We start from the raw sequence: 19,679 nt of genomic DNA, 5'->3' as shown, positions 1-19,679 counted from the left end.
TCCGGCGACCAAGCAGACTATGAGTAGGTGAGTGGTCGAGGCCATCTCACTAGCCTACGAGTCCTCTGGCCTCCCATCACCTATGGGGGTCAGAGCGCACTCGACCAGGAGTATGGCGGCCTCCAAGGCTTTCAACTTGGGTGTGGCCTTGCAGGACATTTGTGCTGCGGCGAGTTGGTCCTCTCTGCACACTTTTGTCCGCTTCTATAACCTAGACCTGGCATCTACCCCAGGTTCCCAAGTTCTTTCTTCATGATGTGCTCATCTGATACACACAGGCAGGGACTTGGTAGTATGGCGCAGAGGGTATTCTCATTCCCAAAGTGAATCTCGACGCAGCTTGAGTTCCTGAAAGGGAACGTCTCTAGGTTACGTATGTAACCATGGTTCCCCGAGGGAACGAGACACTGCGTCTCTTTGCCATACTCCCTGCATCCCTCCAGGCGCTACTTCAGCTAATTTGCGCTCTGCCGGATGAGCTTTTATACTTCCTGGCACTCACGTCACCCCGCTCGTGACGTCTCGCTGCTCCATTGGACTGATTTTACACATGCTTCAGAACGCGGTCACGCAGGGGAGTTCCCAAAGTGAATCTCAACGCAGCGTCTCGTTCCCTCGGGGGAACCATGGTTACATATGTAACCTAGAGACGTTTTCTAAGAACACCACTAACTTTTACTTTTATAACAAATTGGCCTAAGTTCATGTAATGTTTCCATTTGTAAAACCATGTAAGAAGATTTACATCTTATATGATCACCAAGACTGCATTTATTTCACCAAAAGACAGTAATGAACAATCTACATTTAGTCTGTCTTTGCACTTAAGAGCACATTGATCATGTCTCTGTAATACATCTCTCTACTCCACCCATGCCCTCCCGTAGAACTTGCTGCTGATATTTTGAAAGATTAAACTGACTGCCCTGCAATTTCATCAAGCAACATTTGACAGCATGCATCCTGATGCAGGCACTCTAATGTTTTAAACATCAGTATGGTATTGATAGGCCATGAGATATGGGCCCTCCGGGGGTTTTTATGAGGTTGGCTTGCTTGTAAATGCAGGATTTGAGAAGACTAAGAGATTAGAAGCTACTCTAGAACAGTCAGTCCAGTGCCTGAATGTTGGTTTTAAAGCTGTTAGTAGTGAAATCAGCATTTTTGTTACAACACTTTCATTTTTTATTTTATTTTTAATTTTTTCAAGGCGATAGATGAAATCAAAGTGGTTTTCCATCTGGAGTAGAGACACTCAAACCATTAAGAGCCAATATGTGAAAATCACATCACTCAAAATTAAATTCATGTTATTTTTACAATACATATTGTTTAAAATTAGTATTACAAAAAATATTGTCCCATATTTACCCTGTTATTGTTGATTTTAGTAATCAGTTGACTTAATCAAGTGATTATTGGATAATTTTGTTCCTTTGAAACAATCAGATAATGTAATAGTTGTAGGATATCAGACCGAATCAGACAATCTAAGATTTGGTCAAAACCGAGTTGAGGCACGAGGAGTCACAAAAATTCCACAGAGGCCCAAGACAACAGGATGTCATAAATCAGGCATTAGCCCTCTGAAGCAAGCCTAAACCTAAACCCCTGTCACAGAACAGTTTTCAACATTAACACAAAAGAAACTTCATTTCCATGTGAATATGCATCTAAAGGACTCGAGCAACTAACCATTGCTACATATCTAACCCCATATCATGTATCTAACCCACATGTTTAACCATCATGCCTTAATCATTTATTGTGAATGTATTTTGAATAACTATTGAATAGTTTAAGAATTGCTATTGATGTTTAGTATGTGTGTGTTTGAGAATTTTTATAACAAATTGGCCTAAGTTCATGTAATGTTTCCATTTGTAAAACCATGTAAGAAGATTTACATCTTATATGATCACCAAGACTGCATTTATTTCACCAAAAGACAGTAAAAACAGTAATATTGTGTATTATTATTACATGTTAAATAAAAGTCCTCTGTTTTAATATTTTAAAACGTAATTTATTCCATAGTTTATTTTTTTACATTCTTCAGTGTCACATGATTTTTCAGAAATCATTCTAATGCGATGATTTGCTGCTTAAACATTTCTTATTATGTAACTGTGACGAGAGGGGCGGGGCCGAGAGCCGTGGGAACGGAGCGAGGCCGGTGGAGTAATTGCGAATGCGCGACACCTGCGCCACTCACCGGTCTCGAGTCTCACGGAGGAGCTCCGGAAGGATACAAAAGAGGAGTGACGACAGGGAAAGACGAGAGAGGACCAGGCCTGGATTTTATTTTGTGTTTTGGTTTTGTTTGTGCGCGACAGTCGTCCGCGAGGGGCTGTCGCGCTGTTTTGAGTTTATTTTATTATTAAAGTTTTGTTTGAGTGTTCGCCGGCCAGGGAGGCCATCTATGAACTCTCTGCTCGTCCTGTTCCGGCCAAGGAGGCCGTCTATGAACTCTCTGCTCGTCCTGTTCCGATCCAGGCCTGGTCCTCTCTCGTCTTTCCCTGTCGTCTTATTATTTGATAGATAGTTGAAAAGATCTGTGTCACATGATCCCAGTGTTATTTTAGTATAAATTATATACTGTTATTTTATTTTTTTTATTTTTTTATTAGATTCTATACTTTCTTTTCTCTTTTAGTTTAGTTATAATTGTAGTGCTGATTTGGTACTCAATAAACATGCATTATTATTATTATTTGTTAAACCCATAATTTTTTGAGGATCTTTTGTTGAATAGAAAATTCAAATGCATTTCAAGAACAGCATTTATTTGAAATAGTTTGTTTGTTTAATTATTATAAATGTTTTTTACTGTCACTTCTGCTCAAATTAATGCATCCTTGCTAAATAACAGTATTGAAATCAATCAATCAATCAATCAATCTTACTCACCCCAATTTTTTGAGCAGTAGTCTATCTTTCAAAGATCCTACTGTCACACAATCAAACATTTTCAAGACTCTCATCCAGAGCTCCTCTGCTTTGGACCCAATATGAAATGTGTGTATTTTGAACAATCTACATTTAGTCTGTCTTTGCACTTAAGAGCACATTGATCATGTCTCTGTAATACATCTCTCTACTCCACCATTCTATTCAAGTTTCGAGTTTACAGAATTTTAATTTACAGAAAACTAGTACTTTGTTCAGTCAATATTTTTTTATTAATTAATACTTTTAATTAATTCATATTAATACTTTTACAGCAAACATGCATTAAATTGATAAAAAATGACAGTAAAATCACTTATTCTATTCAAGTTTTGAGTTTACAGAATTTGAATTTACAGAAAACTAGTACTTTGTTCAGTCAATATTTTTCTATTAATTAATACTTTTAATTAATTCATATTAATACTTTTACAGCAAACATGCATTAAATTGATAAAAAATGACAGTAAAATCACTTATAATGTTACAAAAAATTCTATATCAAATAAATACTGTTCCATTTAACATATCAGTTTCCACAAAAATCAACACCTCAAAAAAGCGTCACAACTGCTTCAACAATAATAATAATAACAATAATAAATGTTTCTTAAGCCAATCAACATATTAGAATGATTTCTGAAAGATCATGTGAAAAATTCAGCTTTGCCATCATAGGAATACATTACATTTTAAAATAGAAATATCTCACATTATTATTATTATTATTATTATTATCATTATCATTATCATTATCATTATTATTATTATTATTATTTTATGCTCTCTCTCTATGGCCTTGACAGCATGAGAGTTTTTTCAAAATAATTTTAAAATCTTACTGACCCCAAACTTTTGAACAATAGTGTACATTCTCATAGCAATAGATACATATTACACAATTACACAAATATAGTTCAAATTGAACAACATGTGTATTGAGGTTTGCATGTAATTGTGCAATTTACATAGAAAGATTAATCAAAAACAATCTAAGTAATTGTGCTATTGATAAATCATGACAGATTAAGTTAAATTCACTCAGAATATTTACTTAAATTAAGGATATAAATTTGACTCTACAATGTTCTATACAGTGTAAAAACCTTGAGAGGAACCAGATTCAGCTGGAGGAGACAATCTTCCTGTCAAGGTACATTACAATAAATGTATGTATGACAGATATTATCTAGTTACATATTAAATGCCATATGTGTCACACCTTTTCTGAATCCATCGTTCACTAAAATGTCATTAAACTGGCATCCTGTCAAAGAGCATTGCTCCCATAACACTCCCTTGACCTTTTCACATACTCATCTATTAATTTCTCCTCCGATTTAACTCTGACAGTTTATAACGATTAAGTGAAATGCCAGGACTCATTCTCTCTCTCTCTCTCTCTCTCGCTCTCTCTCTCTCTTTATCTATCTCTCTCTCTCTCTCTCTGTCTGTCTGTGTGTTGACACAGTGCCAGGAGAGGTAATGCAGTGCCCATGATATCATTTATCCCTCAAGCGGCCCCATGGTGACCTCAGCAAGTGATGCTTATACTTACATTTCTCTCTTTCTCTCTGTGACTCTGTCTCGTTTCATCCTTTCCTTCAGTGTGTTCAATCGTTTATCTTCCCCCCCCCCGTATGTCACAGAGGTTGTTACTTGAACCACTGTAGACAGAGATACAAGCACTTCCACGGCAGGCCATGTTATAAACTGCTGATGCCTGCTTCTAACCCACTATTTATCTAACCCATCATGTGGGATGTGAACACTTACATACATCAAAAACACTTCAGCCCACTTGCTTATTTCTATTTTGTCTAAATTACAGGACCCTGCCATCCAAACCCTTGTCACAATGGAGGCACCTGTGAAATCAGTGAAACGTTCAGGGGCGACACATTCATTGGATATGTCTGCAAGTGCCCATCAGGCTTCAACGGAATCCACTGCCAACACAGTAAGTTCATGCAGTGATTGTACAGTGTTGTTTCTGCTTGATTTTATTTAGGGATGGGATGTTGGATGAGTTCTGTAGTTGCATTAATTTGAAACTCATTGTGCTCCACTTTTTTGAACACATGAATGCATCTCATGTAAACATGTCCAATTTTAGATGGATCTGAAACCAGTCTAACACTGTGTTTATACTGCAGCAAGTGTGTTTAATCAATTTTTTTTCAGTGTTGGGAAGATTCTAGCTTTGTTCATGAATGCCCCAAGTAAATATACAGTGCCGATTTAGAAACTTAAAAAATATATATATTTTGCTAAAATCTAACTGGTTTCATGGCAAAAACGTACCTAGGGGCACTTTTTCGCGAGACGCGAAATACGTAGGCTACCAATAAGGTCAGTGTACGTTTTGATAGTTTATTTCTCAGTTTGAAATGAAATAAGCAGAAATTGTTCAAAAAAAAATAAAAAAAAATCGAGATTTTGGCTCAATTTTAGTTTTTTTTGGTTCACGGGTAGAAAACGGATAAACGACTTCAAAATTAGTTTTCCCCTTGTGGGCGGTCTTGACATGCCCCTTTCCGCCAAATCTGAGCATGTGACGTCATCCTCAGTTCGTTCAACAAAATAATAGTCCTCTGCTGCTGTATGGGTCCTATATATAGGTCCTAGATCAGGCTTGCACAACGCGTTTCACAGAAATATCAGTACCCAGTCTGTTTTATTTAGCTGTGCGCGTAGTTAAATATGTATGGTGAAGCTGCACTACCCATAGACAGTGCAGAACGGATGAGAAGCACAGATTTAAAAAAAAAAAAAAAGAATATTTTTGGTAAAAAATAAGGATAAGTCTGATTAAGCTCACGCAGTTAGGATACAGTACATTTCGTTAATTAATTGATTACAGTGAATGTGACTAAAGTCTGTTTTTAGGATGTCAAAATGTAAATGCCTCTATCAGGGTTGGCTCCAGAGCGCACAAAGTGAGGGGGCACTTCTCCACTATATACAGTAGTTAGCCAAAAAGCAGTGTGTTAGCAATAGTAAGAAATACTACTACTTCTGCTAAGATTTTGAAGTGCACATCCAGTGGACTCTTTACTATCCCGATGAGGCCATGGGATGTCGGCTATGGATATTTGCCCTTATTATTAAACAGTATTTTCGTTGGTAGTATCATATTAAAAGAATGGCAATTTCATGAAGCTGTTTTTATCTTTATGAGTTTATTTTACAAGCCTAATGTAATTTATGTTTGTATTTATATGCACTCAAATGCAACTGAACACACATTGCGTTTTTGCTGTGATTATAGCAAACAGCGACAGATGTTATTGCATGATTTATTTTTACTCCTCTGCTGAACATATGGTTAGAAGCAGTCTGATCTTTTGCCACTCCAGCAGAAAAAAAGGCAGAAAAATCAACATTTACTCTTACATATTCAGTGTTTGTATGATTGTATGTGGATACAAGCTGGAGGATAATGAAAGGGTATTTGAATATAAGCTCCTTAAATGTTCTACTACTGTAACTCACAGTCTTACTCTCTAATCTTAAAGTTATCTCAATAATAAGGCCTTTCTATTGTCTCCTGTTCTTTCCAATCAATAGGCATATGGGAGATTTTAGTTGGAATGTTTGGGAACCATTAAATGCTGTACCATGCTGTAGTATCATAAATATACTTAAAATATAATTATATCTATTTATTAATTAGTTTTTATTTCTGTGTTTATCATATAAATATAAATTTATTTATTTATTCATTGATTCCATCATTTATTCATTCATTTATATTTCAATTTTAGCTTTAATTATTTTAGTAAATGACATTAAACTTAATGAAAATGAGAAACGTTGCTTGTGGGTGAGTATCACAAAATAGAGGCAAAAAAAAAAAAAGGTGTTATACTGTTAGTAGGGATGTAACGACTACTGGTTTGACGATAAATCATGATAAAATTCCCCACGGTTAGTATTACCATTTCATCTTTTAATTATCATTAAAACCGTATTAGATTACCGCGATTTGAACAACTTGCGATAAATAAATACTGTCCAGCATAGCACGCAGAGTAGTTTTGTTTTGAGTGAAAACAGGGTGGAAAAGCTGGGAGGTTTTAAAAGAGTGCCAAGGGAATTATAAAAAATAATATATGAATGAATTAATTATGAATGTACCTCTGAAGATTCTGACTATCTTCAGAAACGATTCAATGGCATTTGTTTTCATCTTCACTCCATGTAATACCTAAAAGAAGTCTTCTTAATCGCAATACTGCTTTGTCCACGGAGGTTACGGAAACAGCTCTAATTCTGCTTTTCCATAAGCGCCACCTGCTGTCAGCGAGTGGATTTACAGAGACTTATATTTACATTCAGTCTGTGTGCAGTTTCTGTCTGGCCAAAAACGGACCGAATTTGCATGCCCTTCTTTAAATTTTGACTGGTTGATGAAAAACAAGCTTATGTGGATTCTACACATTTAAACAATTCAGATAAGTTATCTAGAATTATTTATGGAGCAGATAAAATACATATAATCATTTATTAATCATTATAATCATTTTGACTTATATATTTTCTTTATTTAAAGGCTGAAATGTGAGGTTTACCTTTTTATGAAACTTTTTCAAAGCTTTATTTGAACATTTACATTAGATATTTCAACATGCTATTAAACTGTTGTCTGTCAAGTTGTCATTTAAAATCCGAACATCATGGGTAATGTTATTGTTTTAGTGATTATGCAAACAGAAAAGTCATTTTGTTTGTTGATTTTTAAATATAAAACTTGAAGTGATTTATATTTCGGTACTTTTTGAACATCTCCAGCACATTTTAACAATACCCTGATAATACTGATAACCGTGATAATTTTGGTAACTATAATTGTGATAAGAAATTTTCATACCATTACATCCCTAACTGTTAGAGTTGAAAATGTCCCAACAGTGTCATTTAGCAGGCCTACAGTAGTTAATTCAGCATAACAAAATATTTGACTGTAGACGTTAGATTGAAAGATTTTAATGTTGGCATGATTCATAAGTCACGCTGTTGAAATCTTCCACTTAATAAGAAAACTTAATAAGACACTGGGCACATCTTTCACTGAATTTAGCCTAGTGTCCGCTTAACAGTGCTCAAGTGCTCATAAAAATTCACATCCTAAGTGTCACAATAAAACCATAAGTGTGTCAAGAGAAGTGCAAACTTCATGCCATTTACAGTGATTGCTGTGTGCAGCAGTGCCGTCCTAGAAAATAATAGCTATTCGCCTTCAAAGATTTTCAGAATAGCTGACTAAATAGCATCCATTATCATATAAGATTTTGCTATTGTCAGTATTGGTTTTTGTGATTTTTTTTTTCTTTTTTCCTGGGGACATTATTTATTTATTTATTTATTTATTTGCATTTAAAGGTATTAGAATACAGCTGGGAATGTGTCTTGCAGATGCTGTAATTCTTGTTAAATGAACTGAAACAGGGCTATGTTTTCTTAAGTCATAAATTTTATATATTTCATTTTTAATTTAAATTTTCATGAATCAGTGTGGTACATATATGAACGGATGGTAACACTTTATTTTAAGAACCCGTTCTCACTATTAACTAGTTGTATAATTTTGGTCACTATAATTGTGATAAGAAATTTTCATACCGTTACATCCCTAACTGTTAGAGTTGTGATTTGGTAGCAAATAAAATGTCCCAACAGTGTCATTTAGCAGGCCTACAGTAGTTAATTCAGCATAACAAAATATTTGACTGTAGACGTTAGATTGAAAGATTTTAATGTTGGCATGATTCATAAGTCACGCTGTTGAAATCTTCCACTTAATAAGAAAACTTAATAAGACACTGGGGACATCTTTCACTGAATTTAGCCTAGTGTCCGCTTAACAGTGCTCAAGTGCTCATAAAAATTCACATCCTAAGTGTCACAATAAAACCATAAGTGTGTCAAGAGAAGTGCAAACTTCATGCCATTTACAGTGATTGCTGTGTGCAGCAGTGCCGTCCTAGAAAATAATAGCTATTCGCCTTCAAAGATTTTCAGAATAGCTGACTAAATAGCATCCATTATCATATAAGATTTTGCTATTGTCAGTATTGGTTTTTGTGATTTTTTTTTTCTTTTTTCCTGGGGACATTATTTATTTATTTATTTATTTATTTGCATTTAAAGGTATTAGAATACAGCTGGGAATGTGTCTTGCAGATGCTGTAATTCTTGTTAAATGAACTGAAACAGGGCTATGTTTTCTTAAGTCATAAATTTTATATATTTCATTTTTAATTTAAATTTTCATGAATCAGTGTGGTACATATATGAACGGATGGTAACACTTTATTTTAAGAACCCGTTCTCACTATTAACTAGTTGTTTATTAGCATGCACATAGTGTCAGCATTGTGGCTGTTTATTAGTACTTATACAGCACATTAATGCCTTATTCTGCATGACCATATTTTTTTGATCCCTTAATCTTACCCAATAACTTGACAACTACCTTACTAACTATTAGTAAGCAGAAAATTAGGAGTTTATTGAGGCAAAAGTCATAGTTAATAGTTAATTAGTAGTGAGAATTGGACATTAAAATAAAGTATGACTGAACTGACATGCTCCATGCTTTAATCTATTGAATGTGTGATATTAGCATATAAAGCTCCTGGCAATGTGACTTTAGATGAAAACTCAGCAAGACACTGATGTAAGTCAAGTATAACTTAATCCTGAAAAGTTTACACTTACTTTTTTTCTGGAGAGGCTAATCCCCTTCAATTGGATTATGTTATTACTGTAATAGAATAGGATGCAAGCATAAGTTATGACTGCTGTTGGACGAGACTCGTGATACTGATAATGGCAGATGGGGCACAGGTGAGGGGATGATGGTGGCCAAGGGTGGATCTGGACAGAAGCTTGTAAACATTGGTATGTGGGTGGAGAAAGGGAATGAAAAAGAGATTAGTACTCTGGGGAAAGGATGATTAAAGTAGTGGAAACAGTAAACTGATGCACGCAACCTCATTTCAAACTGTTTCTCCAGTACCAAATTCATCCGTCAAAATACAATAAAAATGTACTTGACCAAAAGTGGCTGTTTGACATTTTATTAGAATTGATGGATTGTTTAGACCTGTGACTCATTTATTTTGCATAATGTTGTAGATGCTTGAAATTTACCAGGTTTTGTGTGTTTACAAGATGTCCCTTGTACACAGTCATAAATATTCTTCAAAATATGCAAACGTTTCTTCAAAAGGAGATGGTATGTCTTATCAAAGCCAGCTTTGAAAGATTCATGCCATCAGCCTTGTGTGATTAGCTTTAGTTAAGCTTAGTAAAGCTCAGCTCTGTACATTACATCAGTACATTTGTTAAATCTCAAAACATCTGAAGGTCTATAATGGCATCCGATTTCTTTTCCGCTTGTTGAAATGGATTGGCACATATACAGTATCTAAAGACATTAGGTAACCAAATCTAGTGTCTGGGTAATTCCAGCAATTAAATGATAAAAGGAAAGTGATAATAGAGTCCCAATAATGACAGCTTTGAGGGCTTTGTTGCAGCCATGTGCAGGCTTTGTAATTGCTGACAGGCTTAATAGACTGATAAAATTGAGTTAGAGGGATTTTATCAGCAAGAATAAACCCTTTACTGAATGTTGGTCCTTTGTTACAAATGGAAATGACTTTGGAATCAGTGTGGAAATGGGAAAAGCACTGTTAGTGAAGCATAAAACATGAAAAGAAATCTAGAATCTATATAATCTAAAACCCAGAACAGCTGCAAAACTTTCCCCCTAAAATACATATTGGTGCTGCAATGTGGTTTAGTGGTCAGTCTGCTCTGTTCTCAAGGTAATTGATTTGATTTTTACTTTTAGACACATTCAATGTAGTTCCAAGCAACATTTAGCACTAATTCAGTGGATATAGGATGCTATTTTAAAGATGCAGATAAAATTAGTGGCCACAACTGAAATGTCCAGCAAAGCTCCAGATTTAGTTTTATTGTGTATTTCATGTGGTCGACCTTGTGGAGGTTGTGTTTGTGAAAACCCAGTCTATGGATTGGCATTTTAATTCCTAGATTTCTATTTGAATTTTGCAATTTGACTTTTTAAAATTATATGTTATATCCCTAGTTAGGTTTTTAATACAGTGGAACAATTCTTGTTTTTTGGAAGAATTAATTTCATTATTAACATGTGTACATTTAGCAACATTCTATTCAATGTAATGCAAAAATATCACAAACTTAAACTGATCCATCAATGGAACATTCACAATTATTTGTTAAATCATTCTGTTCCGTAATCCACCCTCAGGACATTCTGTTGATGGCTAAAATGATCTCAGAAATTGTTAGCGGTCTACTTTTAAAGTAATGTGATTTCATTTTTCCAGCATGTCACATGTAGTTTCAGCCTACATCTAATAAACGACTTGGTTGAACTGTGAGCATCAAGAACAATTTCACAGCTGTGCGCTTTATCTTTAACACAGCCTGCCAATGCAACCTTGCTATTTAGAGCAGTCAGTACTAACAGTACTAACAGTACTGGACAAAGAAGATAATGATGCCTGTTTCATGAGCATTATTATGGATTGAAATGTTGAGGTAGGATTCAATTACTGGATGGTACCTATATGTACAGTCAGCCGGTCATTATCACAAAATATATCCTAAAGGGGTTTATTAAAACAGTAAGCAAATTTCACAGCTGTGCGCTTTATCTTTAACACAGCCTGCCAATGCAACCTTGCTATTTAGAGCAGTCAGTACTAACAGTACTAACAGTACTGGACAAAGAAGATAATGATGCCTGTTTCATGAGCATTATTATGGATTGAAATGTTGAGGTAGGATTCAATTACTGGATGGTCAGCCGGTCATTATCACAAAATATATCCTAAAGGGGTTTATTAAAACAGTAAGCCCTGCAGGGTTGTGTCACAGTGATTTTATCTTGAATAAGAGGTGTTCTTAGGCTCAATGTGAATCGGATAAACCTTAGAGATAATGACCAGTGAAGTGTACACTGTCTCGCTCATTGCACGGCTACTTGCCAAATAAATAAATAATAGACATGAAATATTGATTCGAAAAGTTTGAATCATTTTACACACATACACTTGCATAGGCACCAAAATCAACAATCTAAATCAGCATCTAAAACATAAATTATACGTAAACAACTTTACAGATGTACAGAGATGTACAAATGTGTGAATACTGAAATCATTGGCATTATAATTGAAAGCATTGATTTCAATCACGTTTATTAAACGCAGCTTACTTATTTACTTAATATGAAATTATAAAATGTAATTCTGTTCTGTGTAATTTCGAAGGATTACATAATGTTAATCATTCGAAAAGTTTGAATCATTTTACACACATACACTTGCATAGGCACCAAAATCAACAATCTAAATCAGCATCTAAAACATAAATTATACGTAAACAACTTTACAGATGTACAGAGATGTACAAATGTGTGAATACTGAAATCATTGGCATTATAATTGAAAGCATTGATTTCAATCACGTCTTACTTATTTACTTAATATGAAATTATAAAATGTAATTCTGTTCTGTGTAATTTCAAAGGATTACATAATGTTAATCAAGACTAGACCTTAAAACCTTAAAATGAATAATATTGTAATTGTTTAACTATTGTTTATATGTAGCCATTAATAAGTGATCATCTCCATTCTCAGCAGCGACTAAACATCAAAACCTCATGCTCGTTAAACATTTAAAAAATTGCAGAATCAAAGCTTTACGACAAGTTTTACACAAGTGAAATCAAACACTCACTGGTTCTCGCCTGCTTCGTGATAGATTGAGAATGAGAAATGAGCACCTTCATAGAGTGGATTGGGAAAATATTTTCAGCGTTTAACAACTTAAATTCTGTTCTGTACCGCACACTTAACTATTGTATTGGGTTAAGTGCATCTATGCAAATATCTTTATGATTTAAGTCATACATATTTAGTTTTTTAGCTGTAAATATGTAATAGTGTTTATGTTTTAGATGTTTTAATATGTCCAAATTTGTTCATTTCCGCATTAAACATGTTGATATATGTACTATGTTGAAAAATGTTACATTCTAATACCCTACACAAACAATGAGACCAGGATAGGAAATAAAAGTTACAAAGGCTGTCATTAGGGCGGTATCCTTGCAAAATAATATGTACCAATTTTGTACAAAAATGTACACGTTATGCACTAAAATGTACCATGGCCAGTGACAGCTTTTCTAAAAAAAAAAAAAAAAAATCTGAATGTAGGTGAAGTTTTTTTCTACTTCTGAATTTCATGTTTAATTCAATGTATTACTTGCCATTTATATGTTATTGTTTGTTAAATTTATATAATTATATATATATATATATATATATATATTATACACACACACACAAAGTCATACAGTTTTGGAACAACATGAGGGTGACTAAGTTTTCAATTTATCCCTTTTAACAGTTTTAATTGATCCCTTTTAACAATATTTGACATTTTGTCCAAACTTATAATCATCCATGCATTCAAATTGTAGTAGTCATTTATGAATTCTGTGAAACTTTTCACTTATTTAGCGTCCTTTTTCTGTGACCTCTCTGGGATGATGAGGCCCACTGGTGGTTAGCTCTATTACCATCATCATTATTATTGGTGAAATCCAGCTTGAATCTCTGCTGTGTTGTCATTAATGGAATGATGGGCTGCCATGCTCCCACTGTGTCAATGGGCAGATTGGCAGGCCAACCAGGGATGGAGAGCGAATGTTCAATTATTATAATGGCATGTCACGACAAACCATTGGCAGGCAGAGAAGCATGTGGCTTTTGTCAGGCTGGAAAAGGAGGAGAGGGGAATCAGAGCACATTTTCTATCATTACTGGTATTGGTTATAATGCTAACAATCCCCAAATCATGTCTTGGAACACAATGACTACAAACCTTTGATGTGATATGCCACGTATTGAATTCTTCATGTCGTCACTGAAAGCTCCTTGGATTCAAATTGTGTTTACTTCTCCACTCTGCCAGCTCTCATTCTCACTTGTGCAAGCCTAAACAGTCCTCCTGTTTAGAACAGTAAATAATACAATACCATGATAAACATTATTAATATAATTTAACCCTTAAATGCATACCTCGGGTCTTTAGCGACCCGGGACATCATTCTCTACCCTCTCCCTCCTTAATTTTTTTTAAAGTTAGACATCAACGTTCTTAGTATTCCTCAATCTATTAATAAACAATATAACAAGAAAAAAATAGTAAAATATAAATTAATGCCAGTTTTCTGATTAATTTTTTGTAAAAAGTTTATAGGGTCGCTAGAGACCCGAGGTATGTAAATGTGTAAGTATTTTTTCCTGCGCAACTATATTTACATATCTGATGACTCAAAATGTGCAATGCATCTTTTTTCCTTAAGGTGGAACAGTTTGATACACAATGGTGACGTGACGTTTCACTCATAATTATGGCAGGCATTAAACAAACGAATATAATCAGCAAAAATTGAACTGATTTGAATGGCTTTACTGCAGAGCAATTACTATACGCAATGACATATAAATGTCACTGTCATTTGATGCTGGATGTGGTGAATAAGCTGACTTGCTGGCTTCAAATATTGGATATGAAGTCATTGAAAACGATAGTTTTGAGAATATGGCTGAGATCGTGAATGTGAGGCAGATGCTGAATGTACTGTGGAAGTGCGCTCTGACGATGACAACAATGGTAAAATCATCTGCTCACATTGAACCCTTTTAAGTTTCAAAAGCTAACAAAATATGCTTTATTTTATTCTTCTGTAATTGTTCTTAAAATATAAGAGTTTCTTGCTATTGCAACAATTAAGCAGCTAAAGACCCGAATACGTAATAATGATTGGCGAAACATTCATGCATTTAAGGGTGTACCGTTGATCAGGCATGATCAGCTAACCACAGTGGGCCTCATCATCCCAGAGAGGTCACAGAAAAAGGATGCTAAATAAGTGAAAAGTTTCATAGAATTCATAAATGACTACTAAAATTTGAATGTATGAATGAGTATAAGTTTGGACAAAATGTGAAATATTGTTAAAAGGGATAAATTAAAACTGTTAAAAGGGATAAATGGAAAATGTAGTCACCCTGATCAGGCATGATTCCAGAGACAACAATCCACAAGAAATCTCTCTTTGTTCACATTTCATGTTTCATTTCTTAGTTCTTATTTTTAGTTTTTTATTTATTTCCATACACAATGGTAATTTAAAGTGCTTAGATATACGTGAAAAATCGGGGAAAAAATAAGGCCACTTAAAAGTCAGATTAATAGTTATAATCAACCACTTAAGAATGTGAAAAATAAATAAGAATTCAAGAATGATGTTGAAAATGTGTAAAAGATAAGTTAAATATAATTTTTAGTCTGAATTTAAATGACTACTGATGAGACACAGTGTATTATTTGTATTTATTATTTTTAACATTTATTATTTTAACATGAATGGCCAGGAGATTCTCTGTTCTGCACTGTTTTGCACAATACAATTAATGATGGCTCTGTTCTTTTTATCTCAAGGTTATTAAATCTGAAGAGCTTTAGCATGCAGAGCTGTATTTTTAGCTTGGTTTCTTAATAATTGAAGATTGTGATTGCAGGAAGTTCATCAAATCCAATACAGGCCAAATCTGTGGGATAGGCCTATATCACATAGCATTGCAAACACTGGTGATGAAATATATACATATATTTTAAGAAATGCATGAAAGAGGAGACAATAAAGCAAGGTTAAAAAGCTTTTCAAGCAGGGGCATCTTGAGTGGGCTGTATTACGCTTTGGCTAATACTCAAAAGATGCCAGCACTTTTATATCTGAGCAAGGATTCTTTTGGATGATTTCATTTGTACTTTGATCAATAAGCAATCTTCAGCTTCTTACGAAATATCCCAGCTGTTACGGTTATTGATTTGGATTGAGGGTACATGTGCAAGGTTTTTGGACTTGATCTGTATTTGATTAAATATTGACAGGAGCTTGTGCGGCTTGTTTTCTTGGCCGCCTGGTGGGTTTAAAAGAAATATGGCAGTGTGTCTGCAGGGGATATGCTAATGAATATGTTTTTATACAGTTTGCCGATGATGTCGTTATGGAACCAGATCATGCTGCCTCTCAGTCTCAGAAGCATTAAAACAATCTTAGCTAATCCTACACAAATATGAGCAACAATATCTGTAAATACATGCTGTGAGCTCCTCACTTTAAGTTAAGCAGATGCAACCAAAACATCTCTTTGATCTCTTCATTAAATCTAATCAATCTTTTTAATACCCTACATTGCTCCGATATTGTGTTTATACTGTGCCATATGCAGTACTGTTGGTTTTCAGAGGCACATCTGCCAGAATGTGTGGGAATGTTTACCTGGATCCCCATTTCCATTGTGATTGTGACTGAAAGCATATGGAGTGGAGATATGCAGGCATGTCAGTGAGAGTTTGTCCTCACACAGCTCTCAGCTCAGCCTCTACCCCATCACCCCCTCAGAGCCCGACACAAACTGCTCCGGTAATAAATAGGATCATGCCTGAAGGCACCACTCTGAGGGACAGACAGAGAGAGAGAGAGAAAATAGAGGTGTGTGTGTGTGTGTGTGTGTGTGTCACTGTGTGTACTTTTCACTGGCTGTTCTGAAAACTCAAAGGTTACCATTATTACTAGATTTTCTTTAAAGGTGAAGTGTCTCATTTTTTCAATGTTAAAATACTTTCTCAGATCTCAGCCTAATGAGCGGAGACAACTATAAAACTGTAAGTAAGCTTTAAATTGATTTGCCTGAACCTTGATTTACTGGGTCTCTGGTTTGTAAGGCACTTGGTCATTTGTCAGCTGGTCAGGCTGCGGGAAACTTGCTGGCCATCCTAGTAAACCTAGTAAAGCTGAATGCCAGTTTGGCCTGGCTATATATATATACACAGTGGGTACGGAAAGTATTCAGACCCCCTTCAATTTTTCACTCTTTGTTATATTGCAGCCATTTGCTAAAATCATTTAAGTAATTTTTTTTCCTCATTAATGTACACACAGCACCCCATATTGACAGAAAAACACAGAATTGTTGACATTTTTGCAGATTTATTAAAAAAGAAAAACTGAAATATCACATGGTCCTAAGTATTCAGACCCTTTGCTCAGTATTTAGTAGAAGCACCCTTTTGAATCTGCAAATACAGTATACTTTATCTTTTTGTCTTTTTTAATGTTGTGATGTGATTCACATCCTACATAGTTTGGGTTTTGGCATACACGTCTTAAACTATTTATACTGTATTTACAGTATACTATATTCTGTTTGATAACACAAGTGGAACAAAAATGAAAGTTTTTAGATAAGCATTTTGATTCGTATCCTGTTATTTTTTATTGCATACAAATATTTTTGGTATCCTAATATATTGCAATTGACTATTGCCATATTAAAGAATGTTTTAGACTTGAATAAAACCAGTTAGTTTATATATTTCCTCATGAAGTACATTTAAGTTGCCTAACAGAACGTTTTATGCAGTGAACTTTATTCAACCTTTCAAATAAAAATAAATTAATAAAAAACAAGGAGGTGGGGAGTGTTAGTCATTGTGCCTAAGGTCTGTTTTTGTAGAGTTATGTTATTTTTTATTTTTTTGGCTGGGGGTAAATTTGCATTAATTGGGAAATTAATAAAAAACAAAAAAAGTTATTTATATAAGGGTTATTTATATGGCTTTTTCAAGGCTTGAATTGGTATGGTGTCTACTTTATTCATGTTCAAAGAGAAACACATTGTCCTCAGTCTCATAGTTGAGAGTTTGGTGGATAAAGTCCTTCATGTTATTTTCTCCCACAATAACACATAGAGTCATTTGGTTAAAGTGTGCTTCCGTGCTGATATTAGACTCTGAGAGCTTCTGTTGTAAGAATCCAAGCTTTGGACAATGATTACCACAGTGAATTAAATATGGGAGCTCAGTCTTGACGTACTTGTCATATTAGCATAAATACAGTGTTGTTGTTATTATTATTGTTATTATTATTATTTAAACAGTACCAGTATACAAACAAACCAACCTAATGCAAAACAGGACTGGTGATAATAATCTGCCATTCATGTCCAACAAGAATATATATATATAGCCTACAGTATGGGTCAAAAGTTTGGAATAATTTAGATTTTTAATGTTTTTGAAAGAAGTCTCTTATGCTCTCCAATGTTGGATTTATTTGATCAAAAGCACAGTAAAAACAGTAATATTGTGAAATACTATTATTCCAATTTAAAATGTAATATATTCCTGAGATGGCAAAGCTGAATTTTCAGCAGCCATTACTCCAGTCTTCATTCTCACATTATGAAGGATCATGTGACACTGAAGACTGAGGTAATTCTGTCACGATCCCCAGTCTCCAGCACTACAGTTCCCAGAATCCCTCTTGGTTCCCTCCTGCACACACTCCATCACCTGCACCTGTTTTCCATTAATCGCCTCATCATTTCTCTATTTAAACACACATCTTATGCTGGGTACACACCACAAGATAATCGGGCTGATTTGGGCCAATTTCTCCCCTTCTGACAATCCTAGGTAATGTTCCGATTATCTTGGTGGTTCTAAAGATTATTTTATCAGATTTTCCTGTGGTGCGAGAGTGACTGAATCTGCTCGGAAGAACGTTGGAGGCGCTCCAATCGCGAATCGTAAATATTCAACATGTTAAATATTTACGATCAGAAATCCTGATGTGTGGGGGAACCCCGAGGACAAACGCGTGTACGATCTGGAGATTATCACGTGCAATGAAACAATATCCAATCAGAAAGCGAGCTGGTAGAAGATGGAAGGTGTGTGGTGTGCTGTCTATGTCACATCGTGGCACACCACCCACTATAGGAGCAAAATGGTTAAATCTAGGATTTTTTTGTCCTCATGTTTGTAGTCTCTCACATTTTGAAAAATAATTACAAATATTTTAGTGTACACACAACATTAATTTCATTCATGATCTGGCCTTGAACTAGAAAATACTCTCTTGCCTGTTCTCCGTGTTTCCATGTGTTGGTTCCTTGTGTTTTTTGATTGTTCTGGTGTTCTGACAATTTGTGCTAACCTGTCAGATTTTGCTACCTCCCGTTAAAACAGTAGGTAGCATATTTCGACAGCGAAAAATGCTACCTCTCAGATTGTGCTTCCAGCATGATATCAATGTGGTTTGAGGCTTTATTAAGCTGTACACCTACCCCAACCCTAAACCTAACCTTACAATGTTTAAAATACAGTGTTGGTAGCATAATCTGAGAGGTAGCATTATTTGTTAGAACACCGGATATTTACCCATTGTACTTACCTGTTGTTCCAACTGCTGAAGTGTGTGCTCTCCAGTTCCCATTGCCATCATCCCAACCAGTAAGACAAAAGTTTATATCTACACTGCTTACCGTACTCAAGACTGTGCACTTTTACTCACCCATTCATCCTGTGTTCACAAATAAAGCTGTGATGGTTTCACTTAACCTCTTTGCAAGTGTATATTTCCTGACAAATTGCTGCTGAAAATTCAGCTTTGACGTCACAGGAATAAATTACATTTTAAAATATTTTTAAATAGAGAGCCATTATTCTATTTATGCATTTTTCATCTGAAAGATGAAAGTTGATTGTTAAATATTCATCTTAGAGTGTGTGTGTGT

General features: G+C 34.9%; 1 protein-coding gene across 1 annotated transcript in view; it reads left to right on the top strand.

The window, feature by feature from the left end:
• The window catches only part of LOC107553914 (EGF-like repeat and discoidin I-like domain-containing protein 3), a gene marked incomplete at its 3' end in the record, with an annotated part of 111,685 nt that overhangs the window by 68,521 nt on the left and 23,485 nt on the right, over positions 1-19,679 (top strand). Inside the window, exon 3 of the mRNA XM_016236262.1 lies at positions 4,781-4,909. Coding sequence (XP_016091748.1) covers positions 4,781-4,909 — 129 coding nt within the window. The remainder of the gene's footprint in view (positions 1-4,780; positions 4,910-19,679) is intronic.

This window comes from Sinocyclocheilus grahami, unplaced genomic scaffold (genome assembly GCF_001515645.1).
Source record: "Sinocyclocheilus grahami isolate Dianchi unplaced genomic scaffold, SAMN03320097.WGS_v1.1 scaffold486.1, whole genome shotgun sequence".
Classification (NCBI taxonomy): domain Eukaryota; kingdom Metazoa; phylum Chordata; class Actinopteri; order Cypriniformes; family Cyprinidae; genus Sinocyclocheilus; species Sinocyclocheilus grahami.
This window is presented reverse-complemented; position numbering and strand designations above follow the sequence as displayed.